We start from the raw sequence: 13,398 nt of genomic DNA on the forward strand, positions 1-13,398 counted from the left end.
ACCAACACTGCCTATTTTTGCACTGGGAGAAAAAGTGAAACCTTGTGTGACAGGAAGTCCTTGTGAGGACTTACATCCTTGTGAGGATTAACAGAGAAAGAGACTTAAAAAAGGATCCAGCCTATGCCGAATCTGAGCTTTCCATCCTCATAAAGCACAAGCCTAAATTCAATGCCGAGGAATGAACTGAGGTTTCCTTTTTGCAACTCATTTCCCTCAAACCACATACGCTAGCTTTATGATTCCACATCTCTTCCCTTATTCTGTCTGCATACATCAATACAGCAAACTGAGGCTGGGGTGGGCTTCTCCCCCTCCCTGCATTATCACTAGCATTAAGAGTTCTGCAAGACAAGGTGTGGCACCTGGGGCATCCGGCATGAGCCAGTACTTTTAAGTTGAAAACCTCAGTGACACTGTTGCTGTCCCTTTGCCACATGTGGGTTTGTAGCGATAGGAGAGATGAGAATTTAACAAATAATTTTGCTGATGTACCAAAAGGACTGAGATCCACTGGCCCCTCAGCTCCAGTGTTAGTTCTGCTAAATAATGGGAATGCCCCATAGGAATTATTCCTTTATTGCTGATACGCGGCTGGGATGCTGAATGCAACTAGGGAGAAGTATTGCTGAGTAAGTAAGGTGACGTTCTTTGCCGGATACATTATGGATTAGAAATGAGCTATATCATTAAACCATCTCTCTCTCAAAATTTTATTATTGACCTGACTCTCTACACAGTCTCTATCTGTGTCCTATCAGAGTTCCGGCCTCTGGAACCTGTTCTGCCTCCTCTCCAGCACCGTGGTGTTGGTGGTGTGAAGTCTGCTGGGCACTTGCGTGAACATGTGCCCCCGTTAACAGGCCTCCCACTCAGCCAGGCCAAGCAGATGGATCACCCTGTGAACCCTCGCCTTCTGAGTAATGACAACTTGAATGACAGCAATGGAAGGGTAAGGGCTAAGGACAGGGGTGATGAGCCTGCCTTTTCAGTTCACTGTCTCTGGGGGTGTCTTTATGCTCAATGATGTATTTCCATTGCAACTAGATCCATGTTACGTTGTCCAAGTCAGCTCAGAAGAAAATACACCAGAAGCGAATGAGAGAGATGGAGCTTTTGCGTAGAGAGAGGGAGAAAGAGAGAGAAAAGGAAATGTCCTTGCAGCTTCCTAAATATTCACTTGCTCGCTATTTGCAAAGTGTTGCAAATGTTTATGAATGAGACTGGAAAGCTGTTACACTTGCATCTGAGTGGAATTTAGAATAGGATTTATTTCCGCTTTTCAAAGAAAAATACAGAGGCAGGAATGGTCTTGCCCGTGGCCCACACTGAGTCAGTCACAGAATATCACCTGCCCCTTTCTCCTACAAGTCCTCCTACTTTCTCCTAGCTTCTCCCTTTCTCCTCCTGTACAATCCTACACAGAATTATCTCCTGGATAATTCTGTTTTGCAAACTACATGGTGGCTTCACACTCTTTAATTGAGAGTAGCCTCCAGGAAAGGTGAATGGGGGAGTCCAAAAGAATGCTTTTCAACCAAGGTGCAACCTGGAAGAAACAAAATTAAACTATTTCTATTTAAAACACAAAACATCTTGCTCACGCGATAGGACAGGCTATTACGCTCACACCACTCCCTGCTGGAGGAACTTGCATTGCAGAGCCGGGCTGGAGCCCTTAGCCAGTGCTCACGTTTTCCCAAATGAGCAAGCAGCTCTGCTGACTTTAATTGCAGCTGAGGGGCTCTGATTGTACCGCTGCATGCGCTACCAGGAGTGCAGCCGCAGCAAATTTCAGGGGCAGCACTCAGCCCAAGGGCATCGGGCAAGGTTATCTGCTCTTTCGCTTGCTATTATTTTCTAAAGTACTGGTGAGGAGCGCGAGGTGGGAGCCCCAGAAATGTAACTTCCCTATCCAGCCTCTGGAACAGGAAAGCAAACACAAAGCAGAAGTGACTTTTCCTCATTTCTGAGGGAAAGCGTCACTGCCTTCTGTGATCACTCTCCCACAATAGTGTGCGACTGTTATGTCTGGAGTTGTCTGGGACAACCAAGGGATGTTACCCAGCTCCAGCAAGGTTTCTAGCCCTTTCCAAGCCCACAGCCACCTTGTCCAGCACTCTCCACCTACAAGGTCTTCCTTGGTCTCTGCAGGCTCTGGCCCACCGCCTATCAATGGGGCAGTTTCCATTTCCCCCGGCACGAGCAGAGAGAGAGCTCCTGCTGCCTCGGGCAAGCGGACCAACAGGCCCTCACTGCCCAGCATCCCTGTCGTCAGCCAGGATGGCAACTTCCCACGCAAGCCCTCAGGTGAGCCTGCTGCGCTGCAGCCCCCGCACCAGCTCTTGCCTTGGAGCACAAACTGCCTCATTCCTCAGCCACAGGCAGGATCTCAGCTCCCACGTCTGTCCTGAGCACTGAGAGCAAACCTGCTTTGGATCCACTCCGGCCTGATGATACCGGAGCGCTTGGTGCTTACAGTACATGAAGCAGTGGTGTAAAGCCTTAAGCTCTAGCTTTTGCCTGTACTGAGAGACCAAAATACAGCTCTGGTGCCAGGAGGCAGCTGTAACTGCAGGCCTGAGCTCCGGTGCAGTCTGGCAGGGTGTGCTCGCTGTGCACATATGTGCACCACCACAAACAATTAGCCACTTGCCGTCCTGGCCCTCTGCCTGGGCTCTCTTTTCTGCCTCTCCTACTTTCCTACTATTCCAGCAAGGCTTGTCTCTGCATGGAAGTTAGTGACTCGGTGCAACCATGCTATCGCACCTACAAGCGCTTAATGGCTTCTAGCCTCTCTCATCTCACTGCCTGCCACAAAAATTGGGAGCAAGCCCTGCCTCTTCTGTCACCCCACCCAAATACGGTGGCCGTGTGTAGCAGGTGACGTACAGTAGAGGCTGCCTGGTGCTCCCAAGCTGCTTGCTACCTGCAACAAATACACAGCAGGTGGCCAGTACATAGTGATTCTCGTCTCTCCTTGGTGGGTGGCCTACCTTGTGTTATGATCTTGAGTAGCCAGAGTTAAGAAAAAGGGAGCTAGGAATGAGTTTCATGGTGATGCTACTCAGATTTTCAACACTGACCAGGACTAGCCTGATGTGGTTCTCCATTCCTACTGAATATATGTGCGTGTGTATATATCTATCTCATATTGAATATATGTATATGTACATATTCGTGCAGTGACATCACTGATGTCAGTGACAGTGCTATTGGTGACATCCAAATTAGTCCCCATGTGAATATTTTTGATTTTGCAGTTCCTCCATCCTCCATACTTTGTAGAACACGCGAGGTAGCATAAAACCCCTGCCGGGTCCATAGCAGTTCATCCAGATTCTGTGCAGTATTTATACTCAGTGCTGTTAGACAGCTCACATATTTTCATCTACACTTTAGAAAATGAGCTTTTGAGGGCAAGACATGAAGGCTTTGACCTACAGTGCTTTTTCACCTCTTACCAGTGGTGACTATAACCTGTCTCTCCTTACTTGCTAGCTCAATGCTGTTCAGAAGAATTAAACTGATGCTAGTTTTATGAAAAATAAAGACAAACTAATATTAGGAATTATTGAAAAGCCCTTGAATGCGTCACTCGTTAAATGGGTTGATTGTAAAGGTGTGAGGTCAACTAATTCACTTCTTCCCTTTTACCTTATATATATGTGTGAGATAACTCAGGGGTTTCGTGTCAGCCATTTTGTGGGTGTCGGCCATTTTGTGCAGAGAGGTATGATGTGTGAGCGAGGCTGGTTGCTGGGGAGCATTAGCAGGATTTGATAACTTAAGAGAACAACTCTTTAAAAGGAAAGGAGGTGAATGGAGCCTGTGATAGGCTGACCGATCGCGAAAGAATGCGCGTCCTGAAGTACCAAACCAATGGGAAAAGGGGCCGGAGATTAGGTGATTGAGGAGAAGGTATAAATACCTGAAGTTCTGTAGCTGGGTTTGCCTCTTTTTAGGGGACACCCGACTCAGCTGACTCGGTCATTTTGTTTTAATAAATATTTTTATCTTTGCATTGAAGACTTTGTCCTAATTACATTCTATTCATGAAAGAGCGTTTCTCACATACAGCTTCCTTTCAGTGCGCGTTAACCACCAAGATGAAGAAACAGCCGAGTTTATGGGATGGAGTTGGGAAACCTACATCCTCATGCAGCTCTCCCCTGAATGGCTGGGTCAGCGAGGACTGTGTGCCACCTCAGCTCTGGGGATAGAGGTGATCTCTCCCACCTTTTTCACCAAGCCTTGACCCAGGACTCCCGAGAGAGGGAGGTGAGCAGCGCTGCCCTGGAAACCGTTAAGATCAAGGAGAAGCTGAAGAGGAGGAGGATGTCTGAGGGTCTGATAGCCTCAGAGAGAGGTAAGGCGGGAGCCTGCCCACTCTTCTGCAGGAAGAAGGATCCTAGAGATCTAGCCTAGAGAGCTAGCGCACTTACCCAGTGAACAGTTCATAGAATCATAGAATGGTTTGGGTTGGAAGGGACCTTAAAGATCATTGAGTTCCAACCCCCTACCATGGGCAGGAACACCTCCCACTAGACCAGGCTGCTCAAAGCCCCATCCAGCCTGGCCTTGAACACCTCCAGGGATGGGGCAGCCACAGCTTCTCTGGGCAACCTGTTCCAGTGTCTCACCACCCTCACAGGAAAGAATTTCTTCCTAAAAGTTCACCCCCACGTGTGCCCCCTGCAATAACCTTCCCTGCTTTCAGTGCCCTGTGTAGCCCTCCTCTTGCTGTAGGGGTGTATGACTGTGCGACAGGGAGTGGAGAGGGAGGGTCTATGTGCAGATGACTTGTTCTGGGTCACCACAGGTCCCTGGGCTCCCTGCTGTCTGATGGAAGCCCAGAGGACCAGGGTGTTCCTCTGGTGGGTCTGGAGAAGCGGGGAAGTGTCGTCCTATAACCTGCTTCAAGTGGCTGCCAGCATGAGCATGTTTCCCTGGGCAGTTATTTAGAAGTCTGCAAGAAATCTGTCCAATGAAATATCTAGCGTCAGGTGCATTGCGTTTGCAGTGCTGCTTCTATTATACTTTGTGTCTCCGTTTTGCAGGCCTGGCTGACTCCAGTATCCCTCCAGGGATTTTCCTGAAGCCGGTACTTTGCCGCTCAGGTTCCCAGAGGCTCCAGCGAGCCTTCAGGCCTGTGCCTCCCATCCAGAACGGCCTGCCTTCCTCAGAGCCCAGCAGGATGATCAACGGAGAGCAGGAGCATGGGGAAAATGCCACAGGCTGTGTCGGCAGCGATGGGAATAACAAGGAGTGGATGTCCGAGGGAAAAGGATATAAAGTAAGGAAACCAAGCCAAATCACGTGTGGTGGAACCACAGGTTATTTCCTGTAGGCAGAGCTCTCAGATCTTCTTTCTCTGTGGTGCGAGCCCAGGGAAGCAGCTGAGCCCAGGAAGAGCTCAGCTGGACATTGCGCTTCAGGCTGTCTTTGCAACGTGCGTACTGCAGACTTCATGTCCTCAGCATATATCATAGGAGAAGAGGTCTTTAAATAGTTTCTGTGCTCTCTGGTGACTCCTGCTGGGTTTTAGGACTGAGAAAACACCAGCAACCAGTCAGAGCAACTAAATGTGTCTAATCTGGTCAAGCATATCCTTCTACACTTAGTAAAATACATGTATCTGTGAGCCACCTGCACGTTCCAGTTACTGTTGCAGACACACCAGTGTCTTGGTGGCTTTTTATAGCAGCACTGTCTGGTTTAGAAAAAAAAAAAGATGTTTTCTGGAGCAGTTAGTCCTGCAAACTCAACTTTAGGTTGTCCCAGCTTTTGAGTTGTACAGCCGTGTCCTTCTGCACAGTTCTCTCTAATAATATTTCTGGAGTTCGGCTGCTTCTGTGCAGCTTCCTGCCCTCCCATGGGTCTGCCTGGGAATGCCAGTGATGGGAACTGGCAATGTTGGTCATGGGCAGTAGAGTCCAGACAGACCCCATCCGCTCAATTGCCTCTGCAGGAGGGACAGAAGCCGCAGTTGTTCTGATTTTGCTGTGGTGGGCAGGAGATGGCAGATGAATAAACAGGATGACCAACAGAAGTGCACTTGATTTCAGCCTTGCAGATACAGGCTATCCCTGCCATTAACTCTGTTGGTCCCCCCACTCTTTGTGAGAACTTGGCTGGAGTTCAGCAAGGGCTGGTAGGGCCTTTAGGGACAGTTGGATGACAGTGATCTAAAGCTATCTTTATGTAGTGATTTATAGGTAAAGAGAAACACCATATGAACTATCCTGTCCCCACTCAAACCTCTTAATATAAAATATGAAAATCTCTTCAACTAGCATGAGGTTGTGCAATCGCTACAGTGCCCACAGGAAGACAGTGAAACTGTGCTAGCAAGGGCTGAGGTGACAGAAGGGATTGCGTTCACCTTTTATATTTCTGGGTACTTGTTTCTACACCCCTTCTTGAATCAAAGACATTTCAAGCCAGCTTTCATATCTTTTGTTTTCTTGACAGATTTTTGACGTTTTTATCCTGAGACTTAAGGATTGCAACAAGAAAGCGCAGCAGGCAAGATGGCCGCCGGGGGCCTAGGGCCGGGACTCCACTTCCCAGCAGGCACCGGGAGGCAAGATGGACGCCGCGGGCCCGGGCACCGGAGGTGCTGGCTTGGATGATACCCATGCTCAGAGGTGCATGGGTAGCACTGTGAAAGTTTAGTCGCAAACAATCCTGTATCTTTTTTCAATTCCGTGATGTGCTCACATGGCTCCCCCCAGAGCCCAGTCTCTGGGAAATGTGCTTTGGTGATCCAGTGAAAATGACCCCAGCACAGGATTTTGAATGGCAGGAGCTGGAGCCAAGGGGAGGTACCTTGGGGCCCTGGAAATGCACAGCAGGGAAAAAAAACGTTTCTCTACCTCCTGCTCATACCTTTTATCTCCCTGTGTGCTCTCTCCTGTCACAAAGGTCAGAGAAAAACGAGGTGTTTTGCATGAAATGAGAAATGTTCCCACTCCTTCCTCCTACACTTGAAGGAGAAAACCTTCCCTTGGAGCAGATTCTGAACTAAATCCTTTGAGATCTGAAGCAGATTCACCAACACTGCCTATTTTTGCACTGGGAGAAAAAGTGAAACCTTGTGTGACAGGAAGTCCTTGTGAGGACTTACATCCTTGTGAGGATTAACAGAGAAAGAGACTTAAAAAAGGATCCAGCCTATGCCGAATCTGAGCTTTCCATTCTCTTAAATGACACTGTTGCTGTCCCTTTGCCACATGTGGGTTTGTAGCGATAGGAGAGATGAGAATTTAACAAATAATTTTGCTGATGCAGCAAAAGGACTGAGATCCACTGGCCCCTCAGCTCCAGTGTTAGTTCTGCTAAATAATGGGAATGCCCCACAGGAATGATTCCTTTATTGCTGATACGCGGCTGGGATGCTGAATGCAACTAGGGAGAAGTATTGCTGAGTAAATAAGGAGCCCTGTGAGCTGCAAAGAGCTGCTGTAGGTGTGGGGGGGTCCAGGTAACACTCAGGGACCCTAGTGGGGACGTGTCCCCAGTCCTGCCCTGTAGCCCTGGTGAACCAGTGACTGCATCATGTGCCTTCAGGTAGCTCAGGTCCTTCATAAAGAAAGTGCTGAAAGATGTGGGATTTTTAGCACTTTTAAATAACGTGTTGCTGTTGTGGGTGTTATTTTATGTAGGGATGTTCTGGAAAATCCCACGTTTTGGCTGTTCTTGCCCAGGTGTGGAATCTTTTAGGACATACTGCCATATTTTTTGGGTAGATGGGGTGTGGAGTGGACACGATATGGACACACAACTAGACTGCAGAGTGCAAATTCAGCTATTGAGTGGCAGTGCAGACTGTCACTCCTGAACTCACCTCTGGGGACAGCGAGAAGGGAAAAAGCTCCAGTAGCAGCCAGGTGGGACAATATCACAGGGACAGGGTCCAGGGAGCGTACAAGAAACAGAAATGTGGCACACTCTCCCAGCCTCTAGGAAGAAGCAACATAGGGACTTTGTGTGCCAGGGGTTTTGGAGAGGCTGTCTCGTTTAATGGCCACAAATTAACCTATCCACTCTGAAACTATCTATTTGCCTTTTGGATTTATGTACGCTTTTAACCACCACAGCAGTCTGTGGCAACAGGTTCCAGGATTTAATGAAGCGCTGTATGACAAGCACCTGCCTTTGTTTGTTTGAGCTGACACTCTGGTAATTTCAGAGGGTGCTGCCCAGTTCTTGGGTGGTGAGAAAAATCAATCCTTTTGGTAATTGCCTTTCAGGCAGCAGAAGGCAGAGGGACTCCGCAGCATCAGGCGCCTGGCTATCTGCCACTCAGAAGTCCTTCTTTGTAGACTTCATGATGTTTCCTTGGCCGTTACAAAAGAGGTAAGAACATTATGTATAATTGCGTCCCACGTACGTCATACACGGGTTTGTTGTTTCCTGGGACTTTTGTCTAGGGGTAATTCTTACGTTTCCCCTCATGACTTTCTCAGGTGAACAACCTCCGCTCAAAGGTGTCTCGCTGTGCAATCAGCACTCTTGGAGGGCTCTTCAGGAACATGAAGAAGCACATGGACCATGAAGTGGATGAGGTTACTCGTACCTTGCTCCAGAAGATGGGGGACTCCAATGAGTTCATTCAGAAAGGAACCGATCAATCCCTGGGAATCATGGTGGGGCGTGTGACACCAACACGAGCAACGACGGCTCTCATGGCTAGTGGAGTCCCGTACGTCAATCTTCTCTTAGTGATATCTGTCACCTTAAATTGTGTGGGCAGGGGGAAGGGACAGGAGGCAGAAGGGGAATGATGGAAGGGAAGGGTATCTGCAGATTTGGAGATAAAAAGGTGGAATAAGCCCCAATCCTGCTGCAGCTCTGTCTGTATAGTGGGAGACCTCTGATGAGTCAGCATGAATTGTCTTTCATGGCCTTCTTTCCCAGAGTTAATTTCAGGAAAGAAATTGACTATCAACTAGTCCAGGGAGATTGAATTCCTCCCTCTTCCTTGCAGGTAGCCCCTTTGTACGATACCAACTTTGTGTTTATCTGAGGACAGAAGCTTCTACAGGGAGCATGCTGTCACCGAGGCCTGTGCTTCTGGCCCTCCTTTTTCCTTCTGCCCCTCAGTGTGTGTTCTCTTTATTTCACCTCCCCAAACCTGAAAAATGTTCGATGTCTGGCTAGAAATAATAAAAACCATAAAAGAGTGGAAGGTAATATAAATACGAAGAAAGTTACTTCACAGCATGGAGAATGTTGCTGGGGAAATGACTGTACTGGGTAACATGAAGGGGTCCACTAAGAAAGAGACCTCTCTAATATGAGATTAAACATACCTAATCTATCTATATCATTCTTCTTCTGCTAAATAATTTTTGTCCTGGGAATAAACTGTTGATCCTTGGTCTGTTAATCTAGTGTAGGAACCAGTATGATTGGAAATAAAGTGAGTGCCTTTTCAGTATCAGCCACAAAGAGGAAATTAAAATAGGAGAAAATGGTTTTACCTTCAAGTGTAAAAAAACCGAACACCACCACCCCCCATGCACCCTCCCAATAAAGCAAGGAAGTGAGAACAGTGCTTCTGAGGATCATAGAGATCTTTGCAACAGATGAAGGAAGCAGTAGTGCCAAAAAAAATCATCCCTATTTTTGTTGTTCTTTCATTCCTCTCCATTTACAGCCTAGAAAAGCAATGAGCCTTTGTGCAGGAACAGGGAGAGTAAGTGTGATCCAGACCAACGCCCAACACAATGGGCCAACCTGCGGAGTCCAAAAGTGTCCCACTGTTCCCTTTAAGAAGGCTTGTTCCCTACCAGTTCGCATTATTCTCATTTGTGCTCAAGTTTAACAAATGCAGGATCTTATACTGCTGCCCAGGATGGTAGCACCTGTAACCTGCCTTGGGTTATTGAAAACCAACAGTAGACATCACGGAATCTCTGGCCTGTCTCCCTCTCTAAGTTATGAAGTGTTTTCCTAAGCCTTTCTTGGTAGCAGTGATCCGGGTTATAACTTGTGTTTTAAACAAGTCATTTGCTATATTATCTTCTATGATTCATGTGTTTTTATATACCCTTGTAGGAGACAGAAGAACATAAATGTGAAGCGCCACCTGCCAAGGACCGCAGGAAGTCTAAGAACAGTGGCTTGACGAAGGCCCAGGACAACTTACCTCACGATGGAGGGTACTGAGCACTTGCGTTATATCTGACAATGCACATGACAAGCTTTACATGTCTCTTCCTCAGGAAAATCTTTCCGGTGGAGATCAGCCAGAGGTTGTTTCCTTGCCCTAAAAATCTTCTGTGATAAAAAAAGTCTGCTTCTGCTTTAGGCTGAACACAGCTGCCCTTGGAGGGTTTTCACAAAAACTGAGAGAGGGGAAGAGACACCCACTGGTTGCAGCTCAGAAGATCCAGTGCAGTGGCAAGAACAGTGTTGTGGAGGCTGTGGGAGGGTGGTGTCTCTGCTGTTTGACTCGGGACAAGTAATTTCAATCAGGGTATTCTTATCTGAACAAAGTCCTTTTTAGACGGCTGGTTTGATGGGAAGTCCCAGTCTAGAACCAAGATGCCATTCCCAAAAGTAGCACTTTCCGTGCATGTGGTTTGGCCTGGCTTTCTGGCCCTCAAACAGTACCAGCAAGACAACACCTGAGCAGTTCTGGTCAACGGACGTCTCAGCGTGGCCTTTTTCTGTAGCTATTCCTGTCATTCAGACCCACTACTGGTTGGTTGATGCACACCATGTTTTTTCCCCTCTGTGCTGCAGTCAGCATTTGAGAGAGGAATTTGGTCCTTGCTGTCTCCCCGTGCCAGTGGGAGAGCTGCTTGTACCTGTTCTCCTCTGATAACAGAGTGGCTTTATTTAGCTCTGGTGTGCTCAGCAGTGGCAGGAAGGTGGCCACGTGCCTCCTCCAGTTTCAGGGTCTTCTTCAAAGTACCTGAAGAAGGACAGGAAACCTTTCAACGCTTCTGGTTGAGGCTGGGTTATTTTTGCTCAAGAAGTGGTCATCGGAGCGAAACCACACACACCACCCCCCCCTCACTGGGAGCTGGGGGCGTTCCCAGCCGCCGCCTGGGCGGGCTGGGGCAGGGAGTAACGCCTCACCAAGCGGACCTCCCCCATCCCCATTCCCCACACGGTGCTCCCTCCCTGCCCCACGCCACCCCGGCCCGTCGGCGTCACTGTAAGGTCTCGCTGCGGCGGGGCCTAGGGCCGACCGCGGCGCACCCGCTGCGGCGTCCCCCGCACCGCTACCCCGCCCCCACCCCGCGCCCCGGGAGGGCGGTAGCCAGCACCCCGCCCCTCCCGGCCCAGCGGCCAATCGGCGGCCGGCACAGCCCACCCGGCACCGCCCCTCTCCCCTGCCGCGCTCGCCCCCGTGCTCGATAGCGGCTCGGGCGGGAAGAGGCTGTGCCCGGAACGGCGGGCGGGGCGGGGCTTTGAGCAAGCGGGTCCAGTGGGAGGTTACAAAACAGGCAGCGCTGAGGTAAAAGTAGGTGTGAAACAAGCGTTGGTGCTGTGGGCGCTGCCGGGCGGGCTAAAAGGAGAAGCCCGGGCAGGCCCCTGGCATCATGGGGGACATTTCGAGGCACAGCCCCCTTCAGCGCAGGGCGGAGGTGCCGCCTCGCCCGAGGTGACAAGGGCAAGGCTGCCTTCGTCCTGCGTGGGGACAGGCCTGGAGCGGATCTGGCAGAGTAACTTCCTGCACCGTGGTCAGCTGGGACCCGGGCCTGACCAGCGCTCAGAAGTGAAGTCGAGAATCATAGAATGGTTTGGGTTGGAAGGGACCTTAAAGATCACCCAGTTCCAACCCCCCTGCCATGGGCAGGGACACCTCCCACTAGACCAGGTTGCTCAAAGCCCCATCCAGCCTGGCCTTGAACACCTCCAGGGATGGGGCAGCCACAGCTTCTCTGGGCAACCTGTTCCAGTGCCTCACCACCCCCACAGGAAAGAATTTCTTCCTAATATCTAATCTAAATCTCTCCTCTTTCAGTTTAAAACTGTTCCCCCTTGTTCTATCGCTCCACTCCCTGATCAAGAGTCCCTCCCCAAAGGGACAGCTAAAGGCCAGCGAACAGCAGATCAGGGCAGCTCTGGTCTGTGGAGGAGCAGGGGAGCGATCCCGATGCTCCACAAAAAATTGGGATAGAGGGTATGGCTGGGGGAAGATGGGGAGCAAAGAGAGACGGCCCCACAGGGCTGCATAACAGAGGGTTTCGGGTGCCAAGCGTTCATGAACGCTTAGCACCATAACGTGTTTATGCACCGACAGCTGCATAAAGGGACATGATTAAGGTCACATGTAACCACTGGTAGATTTAAGCACAGAACTCCAAAATCTGGACTTCCCAGATATTTTAGTAATCAAATGGAGGAACAAAAGGAGCAACTTCCAGGAAAGCTTTTCAGGGGGTGCTTTACCCAGTGCTGTTCTCCTCCGATAACAGCGTGGCTCTGCAGGGTCCCCAGAGACACCAGTGTTTCCAAGCCAGGTCCCCAGCCTACATCACACGCCAAGACTTCACAGAGGTGAGTTCCTGAGCGCTCCCCGCCACCAAAAGTTGAGAGTTTAAAACAAAAAACAGCAGCAAAAAACATTTGAGAAGAGTCTACTAAATAATTTCGCCACTTTAGTGCTGTACTAAAAAGAAAAAGAGACTCCTTAAGAGGTAATGCAGTGCAACAGTATCTGGCAAGCTGGAGTCCTGTAGAGCTTTAGACATAGCAAAAAATGCAGCAAATAAACCTAAGACCCCAGCACCCCTGGGATGGGGAGATCTCCCTGCAGTATTCTTTGGCCTCCCTGCTTCACACAAGGTGCTGGTACCTGTCAAGAACCTGCCAAGGCTCTTTTAACCTTCCACGTGTCTCATGTTGTTATTTTCCTATTTTTTCTTCTCCCCAAAACTTCAATTTTTCTTTCTTTCAAAACTCTGCCAGTATATGGAGGATAATACGAACATAAATCAGGCTGCTTTGTTTTGATACCTGACTATACTGATAGATACAGATATGCTCTGGGCGAGCAGGTCCTGGTCTCTCATTCTCTAATAGCCATCTAATCCTATAGCCCAAATGCTTCCAAAGCCTGTCTCTTGTTTTGTAAGTAAATAGATAGATATATGCACATCTCTTACTTTTAAATATGGATATAAATATATTATTTTCCTTTTTACAGTTACAAATTGCACTTACACACAGGTTTTATTTTTTTGGTATCTATGCAAGGTTCTTGGGGAAGATGAGCTCAAGATATAAAATTTTGAAAAATACTTCCTTTTATTTTTTCATTTTTTTTTTAAAAGCCAACATTAAAATAAACTATGTACATCTGTAGCTATAAACTCTGTAGGGTGAATCCCCTTCTTCAAACACACAGAATAAAACCAATGCCACTGCCTCCAC

At 48.7% G+C, this 13,398-nt stretch overlaps 1 protein-coding gene across 1 annotated transcript in view; it reads left to right on the top strand.

Annotated features, from left to right (window-relative positions):
• LOC141474542 (TOG array regulator of axonemal microtubules protein 2-like) overlaps positions 1 to 10,176 on the top strand; it is a 31,646-nt gene extending 21,470 nt beyond the window's left edge. Inside the window, exons 17-24 of the mRNA XM_074162491.1 lie at positions 762 to 952; positions 1,048 to 1,120; positions 2,155 to 2,310; positions 4,253 to 4,369; positions 5,061 to 5,296; positions 6,475 to 6,528; positions 8,472 to 8,750; positions 10,066 to 10,176. Of these exons, the coding sequence (XP_074018592.1) occupies positions 762 to 952; positions 1,048 to 1,120; positions 2,155 to 2,310; positions 4,253 to 4,369; positions 5,061 to 5,296; positions 6,475 to 6,528; positions 8,472 to 8,750; positions 10,066 to 10,176 (1,217 nt within the window). The remainder of the gene's footprint in view (positions 1 to 761; positions 953 to 1,047; positions 1,121 to 2,154; positions 2,311 to 4,252; positions 4,370 to 5,060; positions 5,297 to 6,474; positions 6,529 to 8,471; positions 8,751 to 10,065) is intronic.
• Positions 10,177 to 13,398: the final 3,222 nt, after the last annotated feature.

Source organism: Numenius arquata, chromosome 2 (assembly GCF_964106895.1).
Source record: "Numenius arquata chromosome 2, bNumArq3.hap1.1, whole genome shotgun sequence".
In the NCBI taxonomy this organism is placed as follows: Eukaryota; Metazoa; Chordata; class Aves; order Charadriiformes; family Scolopacidae; genus Numenius; species Numenius arquata.